A 19,316-nucleotide genomic window follows, 5' to 3' on the forward strand; every position below is an offset into this window, starting at 1 on the left:
AAATTAGAAATTCTGGAAATTCCATTTGGCCTTTGAAGCTAATGTATGTATAATAAGTAAACAAGTAAGTAAGTGTCAGGTCAGTAAACTAAAACAGCATGCACCTCAGCATTCAGATATGGCCGCCTCGGACTCCATATCCCAGAATACACACACACAGGCTGTGTTCAAAATCGCCCCCTGTACCCTCATTCACTATTCCCTACATTACTCCACTAATATAGTTCACTTGAAGGAGTGAATGAAAACGAGTGAGTGAATACAGACTGGAAGGACTGACGCTTTTTCAGTTTGTACTTGCTGTTTAATCATTTGAAACTTAGCAAATTGGCAGCTAGCTAGTAGTAATGAAAACTTGATAACGTCCACTGTGGTTTCGGACACCACTACAAATGGCTGTCCCCTCAAATAGTGCTCTATTTAAGGGTATAGGGGGCGATTTCGGACACAGCCGGTGTCTGGCTTCCGGTGTCATTTACTTCCTGTTATTTTTAGCTGTACAAAACAACTCGTTATGCTGCTTGATATTGCAAACTGGTATTTCTTACCATATTATTTTAATGTAGTGTTTTAATTAAACACGCTGGTTTGTAACTCAAACAGTTTTACAGTTTACTGCACTTTGATATATTCTTATTTTTATTTCCCTATAGCGGCTAATAAATCGGAAGTTTCGCACATTCACACAAAACACCTTACTTCCGTGTTTAAAAATAAGGTGGATGGAGCACTGTCTGTGTGTGTGTGTGTGTGTGTGTGTGTGTGTGTGTGTGTGTGTGTGTGTGTGTGTGTGTGTGTGTATTCTGGGATATGGAGTCTGAGGTGGCCATATTTGAATGCTGAGGTGCATGCTGTGAATTAGTTCACTGACCTGACAGTAAGCTAAATAAATAAATAAAGCATATTTATTTTGCTTTGGAAGCAGATATAGTCAAGCATATGAAACTGTCATCTACTCCTCTGGATCCTATTCCACCCCGGCTTTTTAAAGATGTGTTTGCAACCATAGGCCCTGGTATACCATCTATCGTGAAAGTCCGCGTGAACCGGAAGTTGCAAACGACTTTTCTCCAGTGTTGAGACGTATTTCCCAGTGAAACGGAATATTGAACAGAGGGCAGGGTTTTACTCTAGCGCTTCTCCTCTCCATCTCTGCTCATAGCAGACTGACGGTTTGAGGGGAGTGGTTAAGCGTTTCCCAAACCAAGCCGTCAAACCTACGTCATCAGCCATTCCAGACCGGAAGTAACTTTTCAGACTTTGATTAAAGATTACAACGGCAAACCATTTTTTTCTGTGTATTAACTCGCACGGATTAAATTTTCACCACAAGACTAGTAATATGCGCTAACAAAGCAAATAGGGTCAATTTTGATTTCAGTTGGACTTGAATAGTTCATTATCAAATGGTGTTGTTCCACCCTGTCTCAAACAAGCAGTGGTTACTCCCCAAATCAAAAAGCCAGGCCTTGATTATACTGATCTGAATAATTATCGCCCAATTTCAAAATTACCATTTATATCTAAAATATTAGAGAAGGTTGTTTTACTTCAGATTACTTCAGTTTTATGTGAGAAAGATATCCTGGATAATTTCCCATCTGGATTCAGAGCTGGGCACAGTACAGAGACTGCTCTGGTAAAAGTGCTGAATGACCTGCTAATAGCAACTGATTCTGGGCTGGCAGCTGTTTTAATTACATTGGATCTCAGTGCCGCATTTGACACTGTTGATCATTCGATTCTTTTAGACCAGTTGGAGTGTGAGGTTGGCATTCGTGGAAGAGTGTTAACATGGTTTCACTCATGACATTAAGATCAACGAACCAATTACAGCTGGCGGTCCCTTATTCTAAAAAGAAGTCAAGGGGTGACTGAGCTTTTTCAGTTGTGGAACAGTCTTCCCCCTCATATCCGGCTAGCTCAAACAATAGAAATCTTTAAGTCTCAATTAAAAACGTATCTTTTCAACTTAGCTTTTAGTTAAGGGTATTGTACATTGTAGATATAACATTTAGTTTTATTTCTCTACACTGATCTCATTATACTGTTATGTGAGGGTATGTCTGAGAGTGTACAGTAGTCATGCCTTCATCTGCTAGGCTTGATACATGTATGTTTTACTGTTTTTAGGTAACTGTGAAGCACTTTGGGCAACAACGTTGCTATTAAATGTGCTATAAGTTATTATATTTCAATGTCTCAACAATCTCTAGACCTTTCCTTCACCCTGCTCACACTCAGTGACAGTGGGATCGGATGGCCTTGAGGTGCCTGCCTGTATGTTGGGAACTCGCTGTACCTGAGCAAAGGTCAACTGCGCCCTCATAAACACAAACTGCTAAAGGCCAGACATGACTGACCAATGTCACTTTGTCAAATACACCTCATGTCAGGGGGAAAAAGCAAACAGTGCCCAAAACCATTTCAAAATCTAGCAAAGTCAGACAAATTCGTCTGTAAATGTCAAACAGCTCACAAATGACTGTGTACCACATGAGAGCAAACATTTCTGTTGGTTGATTAGTTTTGATTCAGAACTGCTTTTGACCATGAAGGGGCAAGAGAAAGGTGCTTGAGGTGACATGGAAAATGCAGAGGCAGGTTTTTGAAGAACGTTGGGAATAATGGTTAGTAATCATAAAAGAGCCAGCGGAGGAGATGTCAGAGATAAAACTCTTAATGCACACTCTTACCTCTCTGTTCACCTGAGGACATGCTGCTGTCAGTCAGTAAGACAGACAGGCCTAATGGGTTCGCTCTGTCTCATTCATGCACACACACCCACACTCTCCCTGGCTCTCTTTGTCTGAGCAGACCATTGCCCATTCCAGCTGCAATAAGAATAGATTTTATTTTTTTGTGTCTTTCACAAGCCAAAAGAACTCAAGGGGCATGCGAATAAAATAGAACTGAAGCACTTTAGAAGACCAGTAGAAATGAGTAGAGGTTATTAAGAATCAAGAAATTATAATTTACTATAAAATATACCTGGTGTTTCTTCATTGTTGTCCTTACTTATCCAAATGTTTCACTAATATCCCTTTAACTAACAAAAGCCAGGTCCTTCATGACATCATCCTCCTGGAAGTGACATCATTTTGGCACAGCACAAACATCAGTAAGTAAGCAAGCAATGGATTTGATTAAGTCTGTGATGTTTTGTGGTATTAATTGGTTTGTCTCACTATAAAACATTTCATTACATCACTGATGCTAGAGAGATGGAGGCAGGTTATAGAGGTGGAAAAAGGAAGTTTCGATGATACAGTTATAATTATTCAATCATTCAAATACAGTGTCTTGACTCTTAGAGTGATGGACTTGTGAACAGTGGATGACAGTTTAAACAGATGTCAATCAATGTCTCAACACAGATTAGATTGAGATGAAAGAAGAGACTCAACCTTTTTAGGCTATAAAAGAGCAAAGAAACCTCTTATGCTCATCAAGGCTGCATTTATTTGTTTAAATCAGTAAAATGAATAGTATTATTCACATTTAAAATAGCTGTTTTCTATTTGAATATATTTTAAAATGTAATTTATTCCTGTAATGCAAAGCTGAATTTTCAGCGTCATTCCTCCAGTCTTCAGTGTCACATGATCCTTATGAAATGTGCTGATTTGCTGCTCAAGAAACATTTCTTATTATTATCGATGTTGAAAACAGTTGTGCTGCTTAATATTTTTGTGGAAGCCGTGATTTTTTTGTAACTGTGTAAGTCTTTGCAGTCACATTTATCAATTTAAGTACATCATTACTGAATAAAAGTACATTTAAAGATATATATATATATATATATATATATATATATATATATATATATACTGTATATATATATGAATCAATTATTATTCAGGTTAATTTGTTAGAATGAATATTTTTAGATATAGTGTAAAATATAAAGCAATAAAGCCCATATGTAAGCATGCACACTGCCCTCTGGTGTATGTATGTGTGCACACCAGCCATGTCCCAAATCATCACTATCACAGGCTCCCTGCCAGTGGCAATGACATCACCCACCTCAGAACACAGACTGACACTCACAATTAGCCTCTTTCTGTGTGTGTGTGTGTGTGTGTGTGTGTGTGTGTGTGTGTGTGTGTGTGTGTGTGTGTGTGTGTGTGTGTGTGTGGGTATGTGTGGCAGGACTGCTACATTCACCCCGTCTGACGACTTGAGACTGACTGCAACTATGGCCTGAATCTCCTCTGGGTAGAGGGGTTTTTAGTGAGGGCAGTGAAAGGTCCTGTGTCATTTCCAGTGGATTTCTTTCTCCCTTCGTACAAAAGGTACACAGCTCACAATTAAAGATTAAACGGTGCTGAATAAATGTCTGGAATTATTATTGAGTTTTAAAGCTCATCTCAAAAAGCTATTCCAAAACTTTACCAGCTGAAATACAGTCCCAAGTGTTCAGTAGAGAGATGAAAAAAGTGCAAGACTATAGCAAGACTGTGAGTCCTTAAGCCCCCTGAAAATAATACAACATGACACGGTTGACAGAAATAATTGGACATCAGATGATGTCATGTCTCAAGGTCTGAGTCTGCAATACAGGAATAACTCGACAATGATCTGATATGAAGTGTTTTGCCGCCATGGTCTACCTTTTCATACTTAAGCTGTGAGGGAGAGCTACAAATTGCACTGCAGCTCACACTTGTACGCATCTTTTACATTTTGGGAGTGGGAATGGAAAAATAACACTGACAACACAATATGCAGCGATAGGATGACCTTGAGAATTTGATTTAGGGCCAGTTTTCTCTTCCATATTCCCATGCAAAAAAAATAAAAAAATAAATAATGTATAAATAGAAAATATTTTTCTTTTTTTATAATTATAGCTGACATACATATTATTATTATTATTATTATTATTATTATTATTATTTATGATAATGTTTAGTTATTTTGAAAACTGGAATAACTGCTTATATTGATTTTCAAAGCACTTTTAATATCCCATTTATACAAAATGAGTTCGAATGACTTCCTGCCAGCAAGGTCACCCTAATTTTGCCAAGAATGTTCCTGGATCAACATATTTTTTTGATCCTGGAACAAAATTTCTGTCAGAAAATTTTGTCCTATACCCATAAGTTATCCATAAAGAATGTTATCAGAGTAAAATGATAGGTGAATAACACTGATAGACGCACCTAACCCTGGTTGTTTGCAAGCCTAAAACTTCACATAAACTGTAAACTTGTCCCCCAGATCTTATTGGTTGATCGGAATGTTATTCCAGGTTCAACAAAGATGTTGATCCTTGGTCAAATCACGGTCACCCTGTCGGTCATGGTGCTTATGTTTCTGCAATTATAGTTGTCAATACATTGCACATGTAATCTAAATGCGATTATGGCATATGCACAGGGCAGGTGGTGTAGCCAGCAGTCTAGTGCTTTACCCTGACCTGACCCAGAACCAGAACCAGGCGCTGGGCTGTGATTATGAGTCTCAGAAGACCATCCAGCCTGCAGCCTTCCCAGAGGCCTCCATATGGACACCAACTGCAATCTGTGATGAACGCTTATGTGCACAAATGCTTTTCATCCACATATACCATGGTCATACCAAATGTAGTGAATGCAGTGTAGGTTACTATGCTTGATTTATTTGATATTACAGTATTTGTTTATTATCTTGATGTTGTGTTCCAGTCAAATGTGAAGTGTAAGACACAAAAGCAGTTTTTTTGTTGTTATAAAGGATCTCTAAGAAACTTGTGGGTTATTTTACAGTTAGCATCTCCAAATAAATTCATGTTCGTATTTATTTAATAAACTCATGATTAAACATGACAGAATTGTTATCTTCACCCAAAATTACAGGTTTGTTCATCTGTATGTCACATTGTTGAGCAGACCAGGAACTCTTGTTTTGTTCCCTTGTATACTGACATAATTCCCCTTGGCACTGGGTCACATTACATGCTGACACAGGGCACATTTCTTCCAGATAATTTTACTCAGACTGCCACATTGAATTAACTGTTTTACTGTTGAAAACAAGAAGCCTGGACTGATTTACCCTAGGCCAGTTTTGAGGCATGAAATTCAGGATGAATTTAATACCATGTGTAAGAGTATATTGAATGATGGGAAGCGGGATGCATACTTCAAACAATTTGCTGTTATATGAGCTTAAAATGCTGTGTGTGTGTGTGTGTGTGTGTGTGTGTGTGTGTGTGTGTGTGTGTGTGTGTGTGTGTGTGTGTGTGTGTGTGTGTGTGTGTGTGTGTGTGTGTGTGTGTGTGTGTGTGTGTGTGTGTGTGTCAGAGTGGGCTGGGTTATCAGAGCAGAGAGAGGCGGTGGGCAGGAGAGAGAGTCACTCTCTTCATCTCAACTTTGCCCGGCGCAGTCGTCCACACACTGCTGCATGTCACTGGCACACACTCTCTCTCTCTTCTTTCTGTCTTTGCTTTTCTCCTGATTTTGCTTGTCTGACATTCTTCTTGCACAAGCGCCTTATTTTAGTTTCTCTTACCCTCTTCTGCCAGAATAGTTATTTCTTCAGGTTGCTCTTTTCCTTATTATCTGTCCATCTTTCCCCACTTTTGTCAGTATCCTCTAATTTGATATCTGACAGTCTGGTTTAATTTACTATTCATATTTTATTTACATAACCTGGTGCAATTTGATGGTATCAGATGGAGTCAAGGCATCATGGACCTCAACCTCTAAGATCCACAAGGTAAAAATATCAGTTTAAATGTCATTTATTGTAATTTCCATTCTTTTCTTCGCCTTAACCCATATCCTCTGTGGTGAATCCTTTGGTGGTTATGATCCTTTCCTGTAAATTCAGTTCCATCCATCACCTCTCTGTCGGTCTCCTCCTGTTTCAGTTGTCAACTTTACAATTTTGCCCTGATTTTGCCCATTTGTACCTGTCCATTCGATTCATATCTATCTTCTCAACAGTTCATTGTCTTTTTTCAGAGCTCTGTTTGTATCTATCTATCTATGTTTATTCCAAGATTGTCTTTTCACATCATTTTTTTTGGTCACGCACCCTCTTGTTTTGGAACATTTTAGTTGGTTTAAGCTGGTTGTTAGCTGGTCCAAGCTGATTAACTGGTTCAAGTTGGTGATTAGCTGGTCATTCACTGGTTCAAGCTGGTAGACTTTGCACCAACAAACCAGCTACAGTTGGTTTTCCTTGCTTTTTTTACAAGGTGACTGCTAACCTTAATGAACAGCTTGGACCAGTTATAAACCAGCCATCTTCCAAAACACAGCAAGCAACGTATGACTGCTTAGTTTTTTTCAAATGGGCATATAGTTTGAAATTTACCTGGAAACATCAAGAGCATTGTTAGTACTACGCTAAATTGATGTGCATCTGTGAAGTGCATTTTATGCCTGATCGTCAATAGGCTAGCTTGTTTTTAGCATGGCTTTACAAACTGCCATTCCTTTCTCAACATGACTCAGTTGTTTATCACTGATTATGATGTGTAATTATGTGAATAAGCAATGTTATATATGTTGGTCGACAAAAAATAATAAGATAAACAAACATGACTGTTCTGCAGATGTTGTTAGCATTAGCTTGATGGAGTTAACTGAATGTTGCTGAATTAACTAAACTGCCAGTTGAAGATGTGGACTACAGAGCTTGATGTGATACGGTGTGAAAGACTGTCCACTGAAGACCAAGCTCTTTATGAACGGTCACATCTCATTGGCAGGGGATGATCATAGGAGAAAGTCACTTTGGTATACAGCATTTTATCAGCAACATGCTTTCTTATTGCTTCCACAGCCCAGCCATGCCTTTAGGTTGGCCCCACACAAATGGATGCGTGACACATGGAGGCCCAGGTCGGATGTTGCTGCGTGAGATGCTTTGGCAGCTGGAGCAAAGAGCTCTTCAGGTTCAAAACCAGTACTGCATCTCCCGTGGCATTCTGGGATACCGTCACGCCCCAGCATACCCAAGCCTGCTTGCCCTTATACCTGCTTCTGAACACCGCCAGCTAGAGCGCCTCTGTGGTCGCATCCCACCCACACACACTGCCATTGTACTTTCCAGGTAAAACATGTCCTCTTACTCGTGCCTTGCATGTTAGCTTCCATTTCTTTACATTTTTTCAGCCATTTTTCTAAAATGCTTCTTCAAATGCTCTAAGAAACTGTACAGAATTATTCTCAAGATTTTAAGTAAACAGCAGCTAGTTGCATTTGTCACTTCGCAAGTTTGTGTTTGTGCATTCCAGACAGATGTCTGTCTAAATATCAACACCGATGTGATTACAGTGCTTGTGTGATATTGCTTTAATATTTTAACTTAACGTTTTATTGTGGTCCATCAAGGCTCCATGATCTTTTGGCCAACAATAACATCCCTCCCTGGGAACTGGTGGGTGTCGTCAAGCAAGTTCTCAGGGACTTCCTGAGGAGACAGGAAGACGGCATGCAGAGACGTCCAGTCCCTTCAGCTCCACCGAATATTCTCTCTGCTCCCAGTCCACCTATAGAGAGTAATGATAGAAACCACATGGCTGGAAATGCATCTAATTCTTTGTCAGAGGAGTCAGGGAATCACAGGGAGGAAATTCCTACCATTTCTAGTTATGTGGATAAACATTTGCGTGCCGCTTGCCCCTACTCTATCCACAGAGATTGGAGTTTGCCCTTTTGCCATCCGTTCGCTTATGAGGCCTACAGCACCACATTGTGAGAGACCTAATGGTAGATCCATCCAACACGATCTCATGGCAATAGAGCGGTGCAGGGATGGCGTCAAAACCCAAAAAACTAATTTGCCACTGGTTCCCTCGAGATTTTCCTAAAGTGTTTTATAATGGGGGTTTTCAATTTATGAGTAAAATAAAGCCTGTGGTAAACACAACTTGGCAATACTTTGACGTTTTGTTCTACAACGTAAATCACACACACATACTGAAAAAGCGAATTTTGGAGCAGTTATGTTTATTTTTGAAAACGATTAGTAAGATAATACAGATTGGGGAGTGAGTGCGTGCAGTTTATGTTGTAGAACAAAACGTCAAAGTATCATCAAGTTATGATAATACAGTATTTATTTTACTCATAAATTGAAAACCCCCATTATAAAACCCCATAGGAAAATCTTGGGCTTTGACATCATCCCTGCACCACTCCATTCATAACAATTTTAAGTTTTGGCAAATTAGTGGCTGATTCGTAAGAATTTGTACATTCTCATTCATCCATTTTTGTACGATCTGTTAGGATTATTTTGTACGACTGTTAGGATTAGGGGTGGACCTTCAAGCTTACTTTTTTCATAAATATCATACGAATCACATTGTACGAATTCATGCGAAATCGCCAACTCATAAAATAATTTAGTTTTATCATGAGATTGGGTTTAAAAGTCTGTACGATCATTTTCCATGTCTTTCCTCTTTGCAAGTTCCTTAATTCTCAGACACAGATCTACACTTCCAACATAAAAAAATCGAATCCTGCGCAGCAGTTTAAGTAAATTAGACTGATTAAAAGTGATTAACATGAAAATGATGTGATGTGATGTTTAAACTTGGAAGATGAACCATAAACTTTTTGTAATTGATCAATAAGATGGAAAAAAAGTAGCTACTTTTCAATTTAAAACTTTTTAAAAACTTAAAAAAATCACCACCAACAACTATCATAATAATAATTCAAAATAAATAATTATAAAGAATGTATTATTCTTGTTTTTGTTGTTATTAATAATATAATGTATTTATATAGACTACTTTTTATATGCTTTTATGGTATTTTTAGGAACTTTTTAACAGCCCCTGGTCACTATGAACTTTTTTTTAAAATATATATACAGTATATACAAGAACTGCATAATAATTATTCAAAAAAACTTTATTTTTGTGTTTAATGGACAAAATACAAAATATCAGCATACAGTATGACATGAGAGTGAGTAAATAATGACAAATTTTCTTCCTGATCCTTTAATATTATTAGAACTATTCCTTTAATGCTATTGTCTCACTTTAGAATTGCTTTTGCATTTGTGTCCATTTGTTTTTCTAATTCAAATTACATTTTTTCTTTGTGCTTCAGCTTTCCAGGTTCCATTGCTATAATGACTGATCAAACTGAAAGTAGCACACACTATACACCCAGAGCAGTCAACCCAGATATCCAGTCTAATCTGTCATTTTTTCAGAGTTATATTTCTGGATTACAGAGCAGAGATTAGCCTGAGGGGAGAGGATTGCACCACTGCCTTTGCGCATCAGTGGTCCTGCTTCTTGCATGTACCCATGAACTACCTAGCACTCTCACCTCTCCCATGCATTTCACATCACAGATACAATCTAATATTCTCTGCTTGTTGATTTTTTGTGTAGTGACAGAACTGTGTTTTTCATGTAGCATGGACTGAATGTGGCAAAGAATAGGTTTGGTAATTGTCTACAGTGAGAGGGCTGATCATAAAGCTTATTTACTCTGAACTGCTGAATAACTGTTGGGCCAGACAAAGTTCTCTTAATGGAGTCTGTGATCATCAACACAATAGCCTGCAGATGCAATATTGTCTTTAATCACATTTTTCTCTGCTAATGATTTTGCTGTTGTTGTGATTTTGTGTGAATTGTCTTCAAAATGCAATATGCTTGTTCCGTTTTATTTATTTCCTTCTGAACCCTGCAAGCTTTATTGTTCTCTTCAGTCTGTCCATTGCTGTTAATATGTCTACAATTAAAGTTTACCAAATCTATCTATCTAGAAATTATTTCTGATCTGTTCTACAATTCTGTCAGGACCACTATCGTCAGATACGATTGACAATTAGCATGCAGTCAGGATTGGCTCCCTGTGCATTCATGCAGCCTAGCATGGATAAGAGCAGGGAGAACAGCAAAAATCCCCCTTTGGGTAAACAGAACCGAACCAACATGAATGTATTGCAGATATCATTAATTAATTTTAATGCACAACATAATTAGAGAATTTTAGTCTGATTCAGGGGTAATCAGAATGCCAAATCCTGACTGATGAGAGGAGGAGCTGGGGATGGAGGAGGGTAATTAGCTCCTGAGAAACACGATAACTGTTGATAATACTGAAGGAGCTTATATATGAATACAGTGATAGGCGTCATATTCCTATAGGTAGACGTGGATCAGCTGAGAGTCAGTTGACTTGACTAACGTGACCCGTCAGAACTGACGCTGTGCTTAAAGGGATAGTTCACAAAAAAATGAAAATTCTGTCAGTAATTACTCACCCTCATGTTGATCTAACTCCGTAAGTCCTTCGTTCATCTTCGGAACACAAATTAAGATATTTTTTATTAAATCTGAGCGCTGTCTCACTCCTCCATAGGCTTCTAAGGGACTGAAACTTGCTGGCCCAGAAAAGTTATTAAAGAGATCGTTAATATAGTCCAAGTGACTCTAGTGGCTTAATCTTAAGTTTATCAAGCGACGAGAATACATTTTTGTGCGCTAAAACAAACAAAAATAACGACTTTATTCCACTTTTCATTTCCTTCTCTCTGGGCGTCGAGTCTTTTCGCGTAGTGTAGCGTAGCGCGTCTGTGTTGCACGTCACCACGTGGGCTCACTATTGGCTGACGCTGCTCATGTGTGTGATACGTGGTGACGTGCAACAGATGCGCTACGCTTAAACACTACGCGAAAAGACTCGAGGCCCAGAGAGAAGGAAATAAAAAGTGGAATAAAGTCGTTATTTTTGTTTGTTTTAGCGCACAAAAAGTATTCTCATCGCTTGATAAACTTAAGATTAAGCCACTAGAGTCATTTGGACTATATTAACGATCTCTTTAATAACTTTTCTGGGCCAGCAAGTTTCAGTCCCTTAGAAGCCTATGGAGGAGTGAGACAGCGCTCAGATTTAATAAAAAATATCTTAATTTGTGTTCCGAAGATGAACGAAGGACTTACGGAGTTACAGTAGATCAACATGAGGGTGAGTAATTACTTACAGAATTTTCATTTTTGGGTGAACTATCCCTTTAATATATACAAAGGCTTTTATGCTGTTCTTTTTTTATCAGATAATTACTTTAATCATTTAGATAGGCTACACTATTTAATTTTCTGATTTATTTGTGGACTTTTAAAACAAAGTAAGAGATCATGTGGCCTAATAATATTTTCTAACATCTAACATTTTATTACATCTAATTAAAAATCCAACGTTTTATCTAAAAAAAAGTTTATCTTTAAGAGACTATAAGGAGAACGAGAAATAAATTTAAGTGTTACAAAAATACATTCGTCACATACGGACTTTTATTTTGATTCCGGGGCTTTTAATTACAAAGCGGAAACCTACAGCGATCTTCCGCCACTACATCTCTGTTGAGCTATCGCTGCTGAACAGTGACCTTCTCCGTGTGGTCCAGTGCACTTATATATTAGAGGTGAGTACATTTGCTGATAATAAATGCTATATGATTTCAGTGTGCATAGTTTAAATAATCACTGACCATTTCAAGCAGATTCACTATCGTTTAAGCCATACTTTTTTCGTTTGTTGGACCGTATATGACCAGGCCTTTCTAAGCGCCTTTAATGAATCAACATTGAAAATCAAGACTCTCCGCAAGCTTGACATCTGAATGGCACACTTGAATCGAGGCAAATGTTTTATAGTCTCCAATTTGTCCCAGTATTGGACTGTGAATAGTCCAGTTCTTTTCGCGATTCAAGTTAACTTCATACTGACTTGAAACTCGCCTTATTCTGATAGTGATAAACTGAGAATGTTTTTGCTCTTTTTGTCATGGTCTTTTTGTACTTCAAATTCTCCATATTTTTTATTTAATTTTTTATATTTTTTTTGGCCCTTGAATGTATGTCCTTGAGTGAAAGTACTGCTTGTGTCAGGTTACTCTAATGGTTATTTTTTTATAACACGTATTCGTAATTTGAATGGCACATATAAATAAACATATATGCACATTCAAACATATGTTTGGTAATAGTGCATATTTTTGAAGCCTCCTAGACAAATGTTCATGCATCTTTATGTTTTGATCACTAGATGGCAGGTGGTGCATTTGCTGGCTGGTGGTCTAAGGTGGCCCCCTACTACACCAAGGCATACCAGGAGATGTGGGTTGGTGTAGGAATCATGACTTTCATGTACTACAAACTTTCATATGGAGGTGAGAGGTCAAGTTTATTGAAGAACTCTTTAGTAGTGTATGCACACATCTATGGTTCCATGAAGAACTTTTACCCCTATAATAGAACCTTTCCATTCAACAAAAAATCTTTATAGTGGAAAAATGTTATTTAGATATTATTATTTTTTTACATTTTTTTTTTATATGTTATTCACACTACTTTTTTGGTTATTTTAAGGGACAAACAATACGGGTAACAAAAATGCTTCTTCTATGGCATCACTCTGAAAACACCTTTATTTTTAAGACTGTATACTGTCAACATGGCGTGAACCTGTATTTATTTTGGTACACAATATAATTATGTACTATGTAAACGTTATTTATGCCACAATGTATAATTATATTATGTCTCATGTAACCATCATATGCATAATCGGTTATGATGAACTGGGCCCATGTTGATAGACAATTTGTTACACAATATATTCAGAAATATATTGTGTACAAGGCAAAACATTTTATTTTAAGTGCTTGCAAAAGTTCTTGTTAAAGTATTAATTATAGCATTGCTGTTTTGCAGGAAAGAAGAAAGCAGTGCAGTCAAGTAAGTATTAACTTTTTAATTTACGTTTTCAGTATCATGATTTTTACTCAAACTTTGGTAAAACATGAAAAAGTTTAAACGTTCCTCAAATATTGTAATAGTTTTAACTTAAAAAAAAAAAAAAAAAAAAAAATGGAAAGGGCCTTATTTATGGGGCATATGTAGAAACTTTGGGGATCTAGCATGACTTTCCTTTTCTCACAGAGCCCTCCCACTGATTGGACCACCGGAGTGTCATTCCCCATGTCTTCTCTGTAAATCGTCCCCCGAAGAGCTTCACCTGGATATCTGTATTTTGTTTTTTGGAAACAATAAAATGATTGATTTGGATCACAATATAGAAAACTCACTGCCTTGTTGTCTTTCACTCTGTCTTGCAGGAAATTCATATCGCCAAACATGAAACTGTTTGATTTGTTAACTTATGAAATTAAACTATTAAAAAAAGTCCTGCCAAAAGTTTTTTTGTCAGTCCTTGAAAAACATTTTTGTTGGGCAGACACAAATCAAGTCTCTTCTTTAAGCTGATGTTAAATTCCACCAGAAAATGCCTATTGACAATATTTTGCATGTGAAGGTTTATTGTTTTTGTTAGCAGTTTAGAGTCATATTTTGTCATGTTTTGTAGTTAATATGTAGTTCATGTTATTGATCAGTAGTGGGTGTTAGAGGACTTCTGCATCTTCTGCATACAAATGTGAATTTCTTAACCCTTTCTCAATTATGCATAAAACTCTAAACATACCATTTAAAATTATACACTGCAATATTTGTACTGGAAAAGTAAATGGGTGAAAGTATTGAACGTTTCCAATGAGTATGCCATGTTGCTTTGAATTTAGGCTAGCATTGAATACCTGCAAGTAATGCCACTTTTAAAATAAGCAACTTCTTACCAATTAATGACTCATTGAGAAACTACGGGCGTAGTATACCCTCTTTTTTTAAAGTTTCATCACTTAAAGAGATTTTAATGACTACACATCCAAACATCCATAAGTCACTATGCTCCACATTCCTGTCATTCCAGCTCTGTGCGTGCCATCATTGATTTAACACAACAGCGCGAGCAGCTTATATTCGCCTCAGCCAGTCCGGGCAGTATTGTATTCCTTTTGTTTTCGTTCTTTAAAAGGTATTATGGCAATATCTGACTTCATTTAGATGAATAAGCGTGTTCTGATTTCGTTTCCATTCGCTTCACGTACTGGAGTGTTTTACCTGGCTTCGGCTAGCAGGCTAACTAGTTTAGCTATCTCGCGAGTTAATCGATACCCAGCTGCTCAAGAATACGAGGAACACCTCATGTGTCGTTTCTAAAAGGTTATGGCATATGTGTACTCGTGACACGTGAGTATAATGCAGTTTTAACCACCGCCGATGTGTTTTCTTAATGTTTGTTAACATTTAACGTTACTATACAGCGAGATGTTTTGTGTCAGTGCTAACTGGCTAGCAGATGTGAGGACTGGTAGAATGAACAGGGCGGATAGAGGAAAACTCCTTAAAATAAACGTCTATAAATGTGATAAACATTGATTGAGTTGATTTAAACCATTTGTTTTGAGTTTTAACACACCAATGTATAAATTATTCAGAGTGAGGAGAGAATGAGTTACGGGCTCTCAGTGGGTGTATTAAACACCCAACATCTGCCATTTCTACACACACAACCAGCTGATATTCCAGTTTAGCGAGTTTCTTTTAAAGCTCCTCTTTAATTTTTCTTGCTCAGCTAACGGAGATTAATGTGATTACCTTTGCGTATAACGTCAACGTTTAATCAAAGTAAAATAACACGATGTGCTGAGCCGTGGCCTGTTTGGCCTGTATTTGTTGGTGTTGTGGACATTCATGTGTCAGTGACAGTGCAAGTGAAGTTGTTCTCCTGCTGTACAAAGGGGCTGTGATCTCGGGTTGGACCTTGTGGATGTTGTGAAAGGCAAAGTGAAGCTGAAGACCAGATGTTCCTCTGACACTAGCAAAGATGATGCCTGTAAGTATCCCTTCTCTTATTTGGTCAGAAATGAGTTAAACGAACGCAGTTTGTTTACATAATACAATATGGTTCACGTGGCGAGGCATAAGTGTGATTCTTATAGCAGTGTAGTTAAAAATGTTAGCCCACATCACTACATTTTCTTTGTTTACTGCATAGTATAGTATAATGGAAAGTGCGTACAGTATCTTGGGTCAAAACACTGGCAGTAGTTTGAAGTTTGATTTGTTGAGAAAGGTGTGGGTTTCCTAAAGCCATGCCAGGGGATTCATAATTGGCTACTTTTGAAAAAACTGTTAATGCTAATAGGGTTTAAGATGGGAATATCCTAAGTGCAAGAACATGTGCCTCATGCTGTGCTGTTTTAACTCCACTGATCATTTAGCTTTTCAAAATACAAAACCTCTGTTTGAGATTGAAAACAATGAGTCAAAACAGATCGGTTTGAAATTTATTTTTGTGACAAGGCTTTTGTTCATCCTTTGTGGAGGAACTCCCTTTTCTCTTTTCTTTCCATGTACTAATTGTGGCTATTAGTTTAATGATGTTGATGCGCAGTTGCTCGTTAAGAGAACGTTTTTTTTTCTTTCAGCCTAATGCATCAGTAGTTTCCAGTAATGCAAAGTCATTATTGACGGAGTAGATGGATATAGGCTAGTATAGATATACTGCAATTGATGTTTATTTATTCATGATTTTATTGCTCCTTTTTATTTCCACTTTGAACACAATTCCAATGAAGTATGAAAATCCGTATTATCTTTTAAATATATCCACTTTAAAATGTGAGAATTTGTTTTTAGGCAACATCAGTGTTTCCCTACCATTATATAAGCCCACCCCCCAAAGGTTGGATGTGAGCGCACACTCACATTCAACCTCCCCCCAAAGCTGTAAACCAAGGGGAAACACTGCACATGATTGTTTACAAAGACTTTTAGTATCAGATCATTTTTATTTGTTTCTCGCTTTACATCATCTCATTTGTTTCAAAACTGCTTCACAGAAAATCATTGGGTTGTCACAACCTCTTAGACCTAGCAAGTGAATTACTCTGAGATCACATATTAACTCTAAATGAAGCATTGTATTGTTAAACATTAACTTTGTTGAGCACATTTAACCCACAATGTTTTACGTTTATCAACAAAATAGTATTTTGTGACCTTGATTTTGCCTTTTGCTGCCTCTACAGATGTTGATCATCTGAGTAATTATTAGTTTATCACAGCGCAAGTAATCACTACCAACCACAGGTCCCACCTGTTTGTGTGTTTCTTATTCCACTGACAAATCAAAATGCAATAATTACATGTACCTACTCCTAGTAACCCAAGCATGTGCAGATTATGCACGTTTACGTCTTTCCCCCTGATGTGGCCAGTTCTCAAGCAGAATGTTTTAGCAGAAAGCACAGATTGTTATGATTGCTGTCCTTTGACATCTGGATAAGATCATGTTTTGCTGTAGCATAGAAGGAATTTGATATGTTGCAAGTTGCAATTAAACAAAACAACAGTAAAATGTGATTGTACTGATTATAGAGCGAAAAGATGTGTACCGGCCTGCCTTGTAGATATAAGTAGCCTAGGTATTGATGGTGGGTGGGGAGCCTAATCTCAGTATCCTTGTGCCTGCCTATAAAGTGAAAAAAGCACACATTTGTATTTGAAGGACCTGGCTTTTTCAACAGTACGCAGCAGATAGGAGGACTCTCAAGGCTCAGGTTTACTTTTTTTCATGTTATCACACAGTTGAGCGCACAAGCCTTTCAAAGTGTACTCCGTAATTGACCTTTCTTTTCAAGCGCATCACTTGCACATGCGTTGTTGTCCATGCACAAGTCCACATGGACACGAAAATCAAGCTGCATGTAGTCCACATTAGTGGACTGTAATAGAGCTGCACGATTCTGAATAAATTGTCAATACATTTTGAATAGACAACTAAACAAAATAACATTTAATTTTTTTAGAGGTTCTGACAAAATGTTAATTATTGCAGTCTGTTTAAATGATTTGAAAGAATTATTTAAAAAAAAATGGTTTGAATGAATGATTCAATGACTCGCTCATAAAGACGTCACTTGTTTCATGACTGGATGAATCAGCATTTTTGAATGACTCTCTTGAATGAATGATTCAATGACAAAAACATTTTTATTTATTTCTCAATCTATTTATTTCTGCCAATAGGGGGTCATTTCTCACCGCCTATACTGGTGTAATTGATACAATCTTTATTTGAGGCGTCAAGTTACTTTCAAAAGGTAATTTGGTCTATTATGATCAATTCTGTAGACATCAGCGTTTATATCTGAACTATAAACTTTTATCCCAGTACTTCTGTGATAATTTGAATTATTGTAACAGAAATAATGATACTGTGTGGTTGAAAAGACTGTTTGAAGCTGTTTCATACACGACAACTGCTCTCTCTCTGGGTCTGTGGCAGTTTAAAGGGCACCTATTATGACTCTTTTCACAAGATGTAAAATAAGTCTCTGATGTCCCCAGAGTATGTATGTGAAATTTTAGCTCAAAAAACCCAACAGATCATTATTTACAGCATGTTTAAATTTTAATTTTTTGGGGCTCAGAAAAACGTGCTGTTTTAGTGTGTGCCCTTTAAATGCAAATTAACTGCTGCTGCACGGCACAGGGGGCGGAGCCTCACGAGCTTGCGCTTCAGTCAGGACAATCTCATCTGATAATATCAGAACAGAAACTCTCAGTTGCGGTGTTCATTTCGACTCGGAGTCGGACAATAATGCCCACAGAGCCAGAGAATATATGCTGTATGGACATAGAACAGGTATAGTTTAGTTTAATTATGGTTATAACTTATTTGTCATCTGCTTTTATCCACTAATACAAGCCTGCTGTAGCAAAACCCGTCCGAATGATGACCAAAATATACTGACGAGTTCAGTGAAGTTTATTGTACATCACACAAAAGATGAGCGTTAGTTTTACTCCAGAGAATCTCTGTAAGAGCTGAATAAACATAGTATAAGAAGTGCGCATTAAAGTCTTATCCATAAACTCTCTCTCTCTCTCTCTCCCTTTCATTATCAACAACATACACAGCGAAGTACACAAAACACTCGTTACAACTAACAGTAAACAAATATACACACCTTTTCAGTGGGAGCTAAATAAACTGGTAAACCTTATATCCGTAAAATGACTCGAAGAGCTGTCATAAAGAGCGCGCTCGCACTTTCATTTCTTCCGTGTCCAGTCACGTTAGGCCTGTTGCTCCGGAGAGTGTAAGCTTGATCACAAACAGTACAGATCCATCCTCGAGTAACAACGAGAGTAAATGAAGACTGCTATGTTCATTCTTACAATCCATCAACATCACACCTCAATCGCTTAGGAGACATTCTTGTCTACAGCTGCTCAAGCGTCGAACAATGGCGGACTCTGTGTCCAGCTCACTCAGGGCGGGTCTGGGCTCAAACTGAAGTGTCACCCAACAGTCGTGGGAGGGGCCTGCTCAATTCTACGTCACATTGCGCCGAATCTGAGAACAGCTCATTCTGAGACAGTGCTTATGATTTATTGAGATTGTAAAAAAACCACTGGGTGGATTTAT

At 37.7% G+C, this 19,316-nt stretch overlaps 2 protein-coding genes across 3 annotated transcripts in view; both read left to right on the plus strand.

The window, feature by feature from the left end:
- Positions 1-6,664: 6,664 nt before the first annotated feature.
- rd3l (RD3 like) lies at positions 6,665-8,799 on the plus strand (the record flags this gene model as incomplete). Its single annotated transcript, XM_081378449.1, has 3 exons — positions 6,665-6,708; positions 7,783-8,052; positions 8,334-8,799. The coding sequence occupies 3 exons, from the start codon at positions 6,665-6,667 to the stop codon at positions 8,698-8,700; spliced, it is 681 nt and encodes a 226-aa protein (XP_081234575.1). The 3' UTR covers positions 8,701-8,799.
- A 5,907-nt stretch (positions 8,800-14,706) lies between these two features.
- Positions 14,707-19,316, plus strand: part of ppp1r13bb (protein phosphatase 1, regulatory subunit 13Bb) — a 56,450-nt gene continuing 51,840 nt past the window's right edge. Inside the window, exons 1-2 of one of the 2 annotated variants that reach the window (XM_081378834.1) lie at positions 14,707-15,067; positions 15,619-15,713. In XM_081378834.1, the coding sequence (XP_081234960.1) occupies positions 15,705-15,713 (9 nt within the window). In that variant the 5' untranslated portion in view covers positions 14,707-15,067; positions 15,619-15,704. The remainder of the gene's footprint in view (positions 15,068-15,618; positions 15,714-19,316) is intronic. The other variant, XM_081378833.1, reaches the window with a different exon arrangement.

Source organism: Scardinius erythrophthalmus, assembly GCF_964197995.2.
Source record: "Scardinius erythrophthalmus genome assembly, chromosome: 11".
Lineage (NCBI taxonomy): Eukaryota > Metazoa > Chordata > Actinopteri > Cypriniformes > Leuciscidae > Scardinius > Scardinius erythrophthalmus.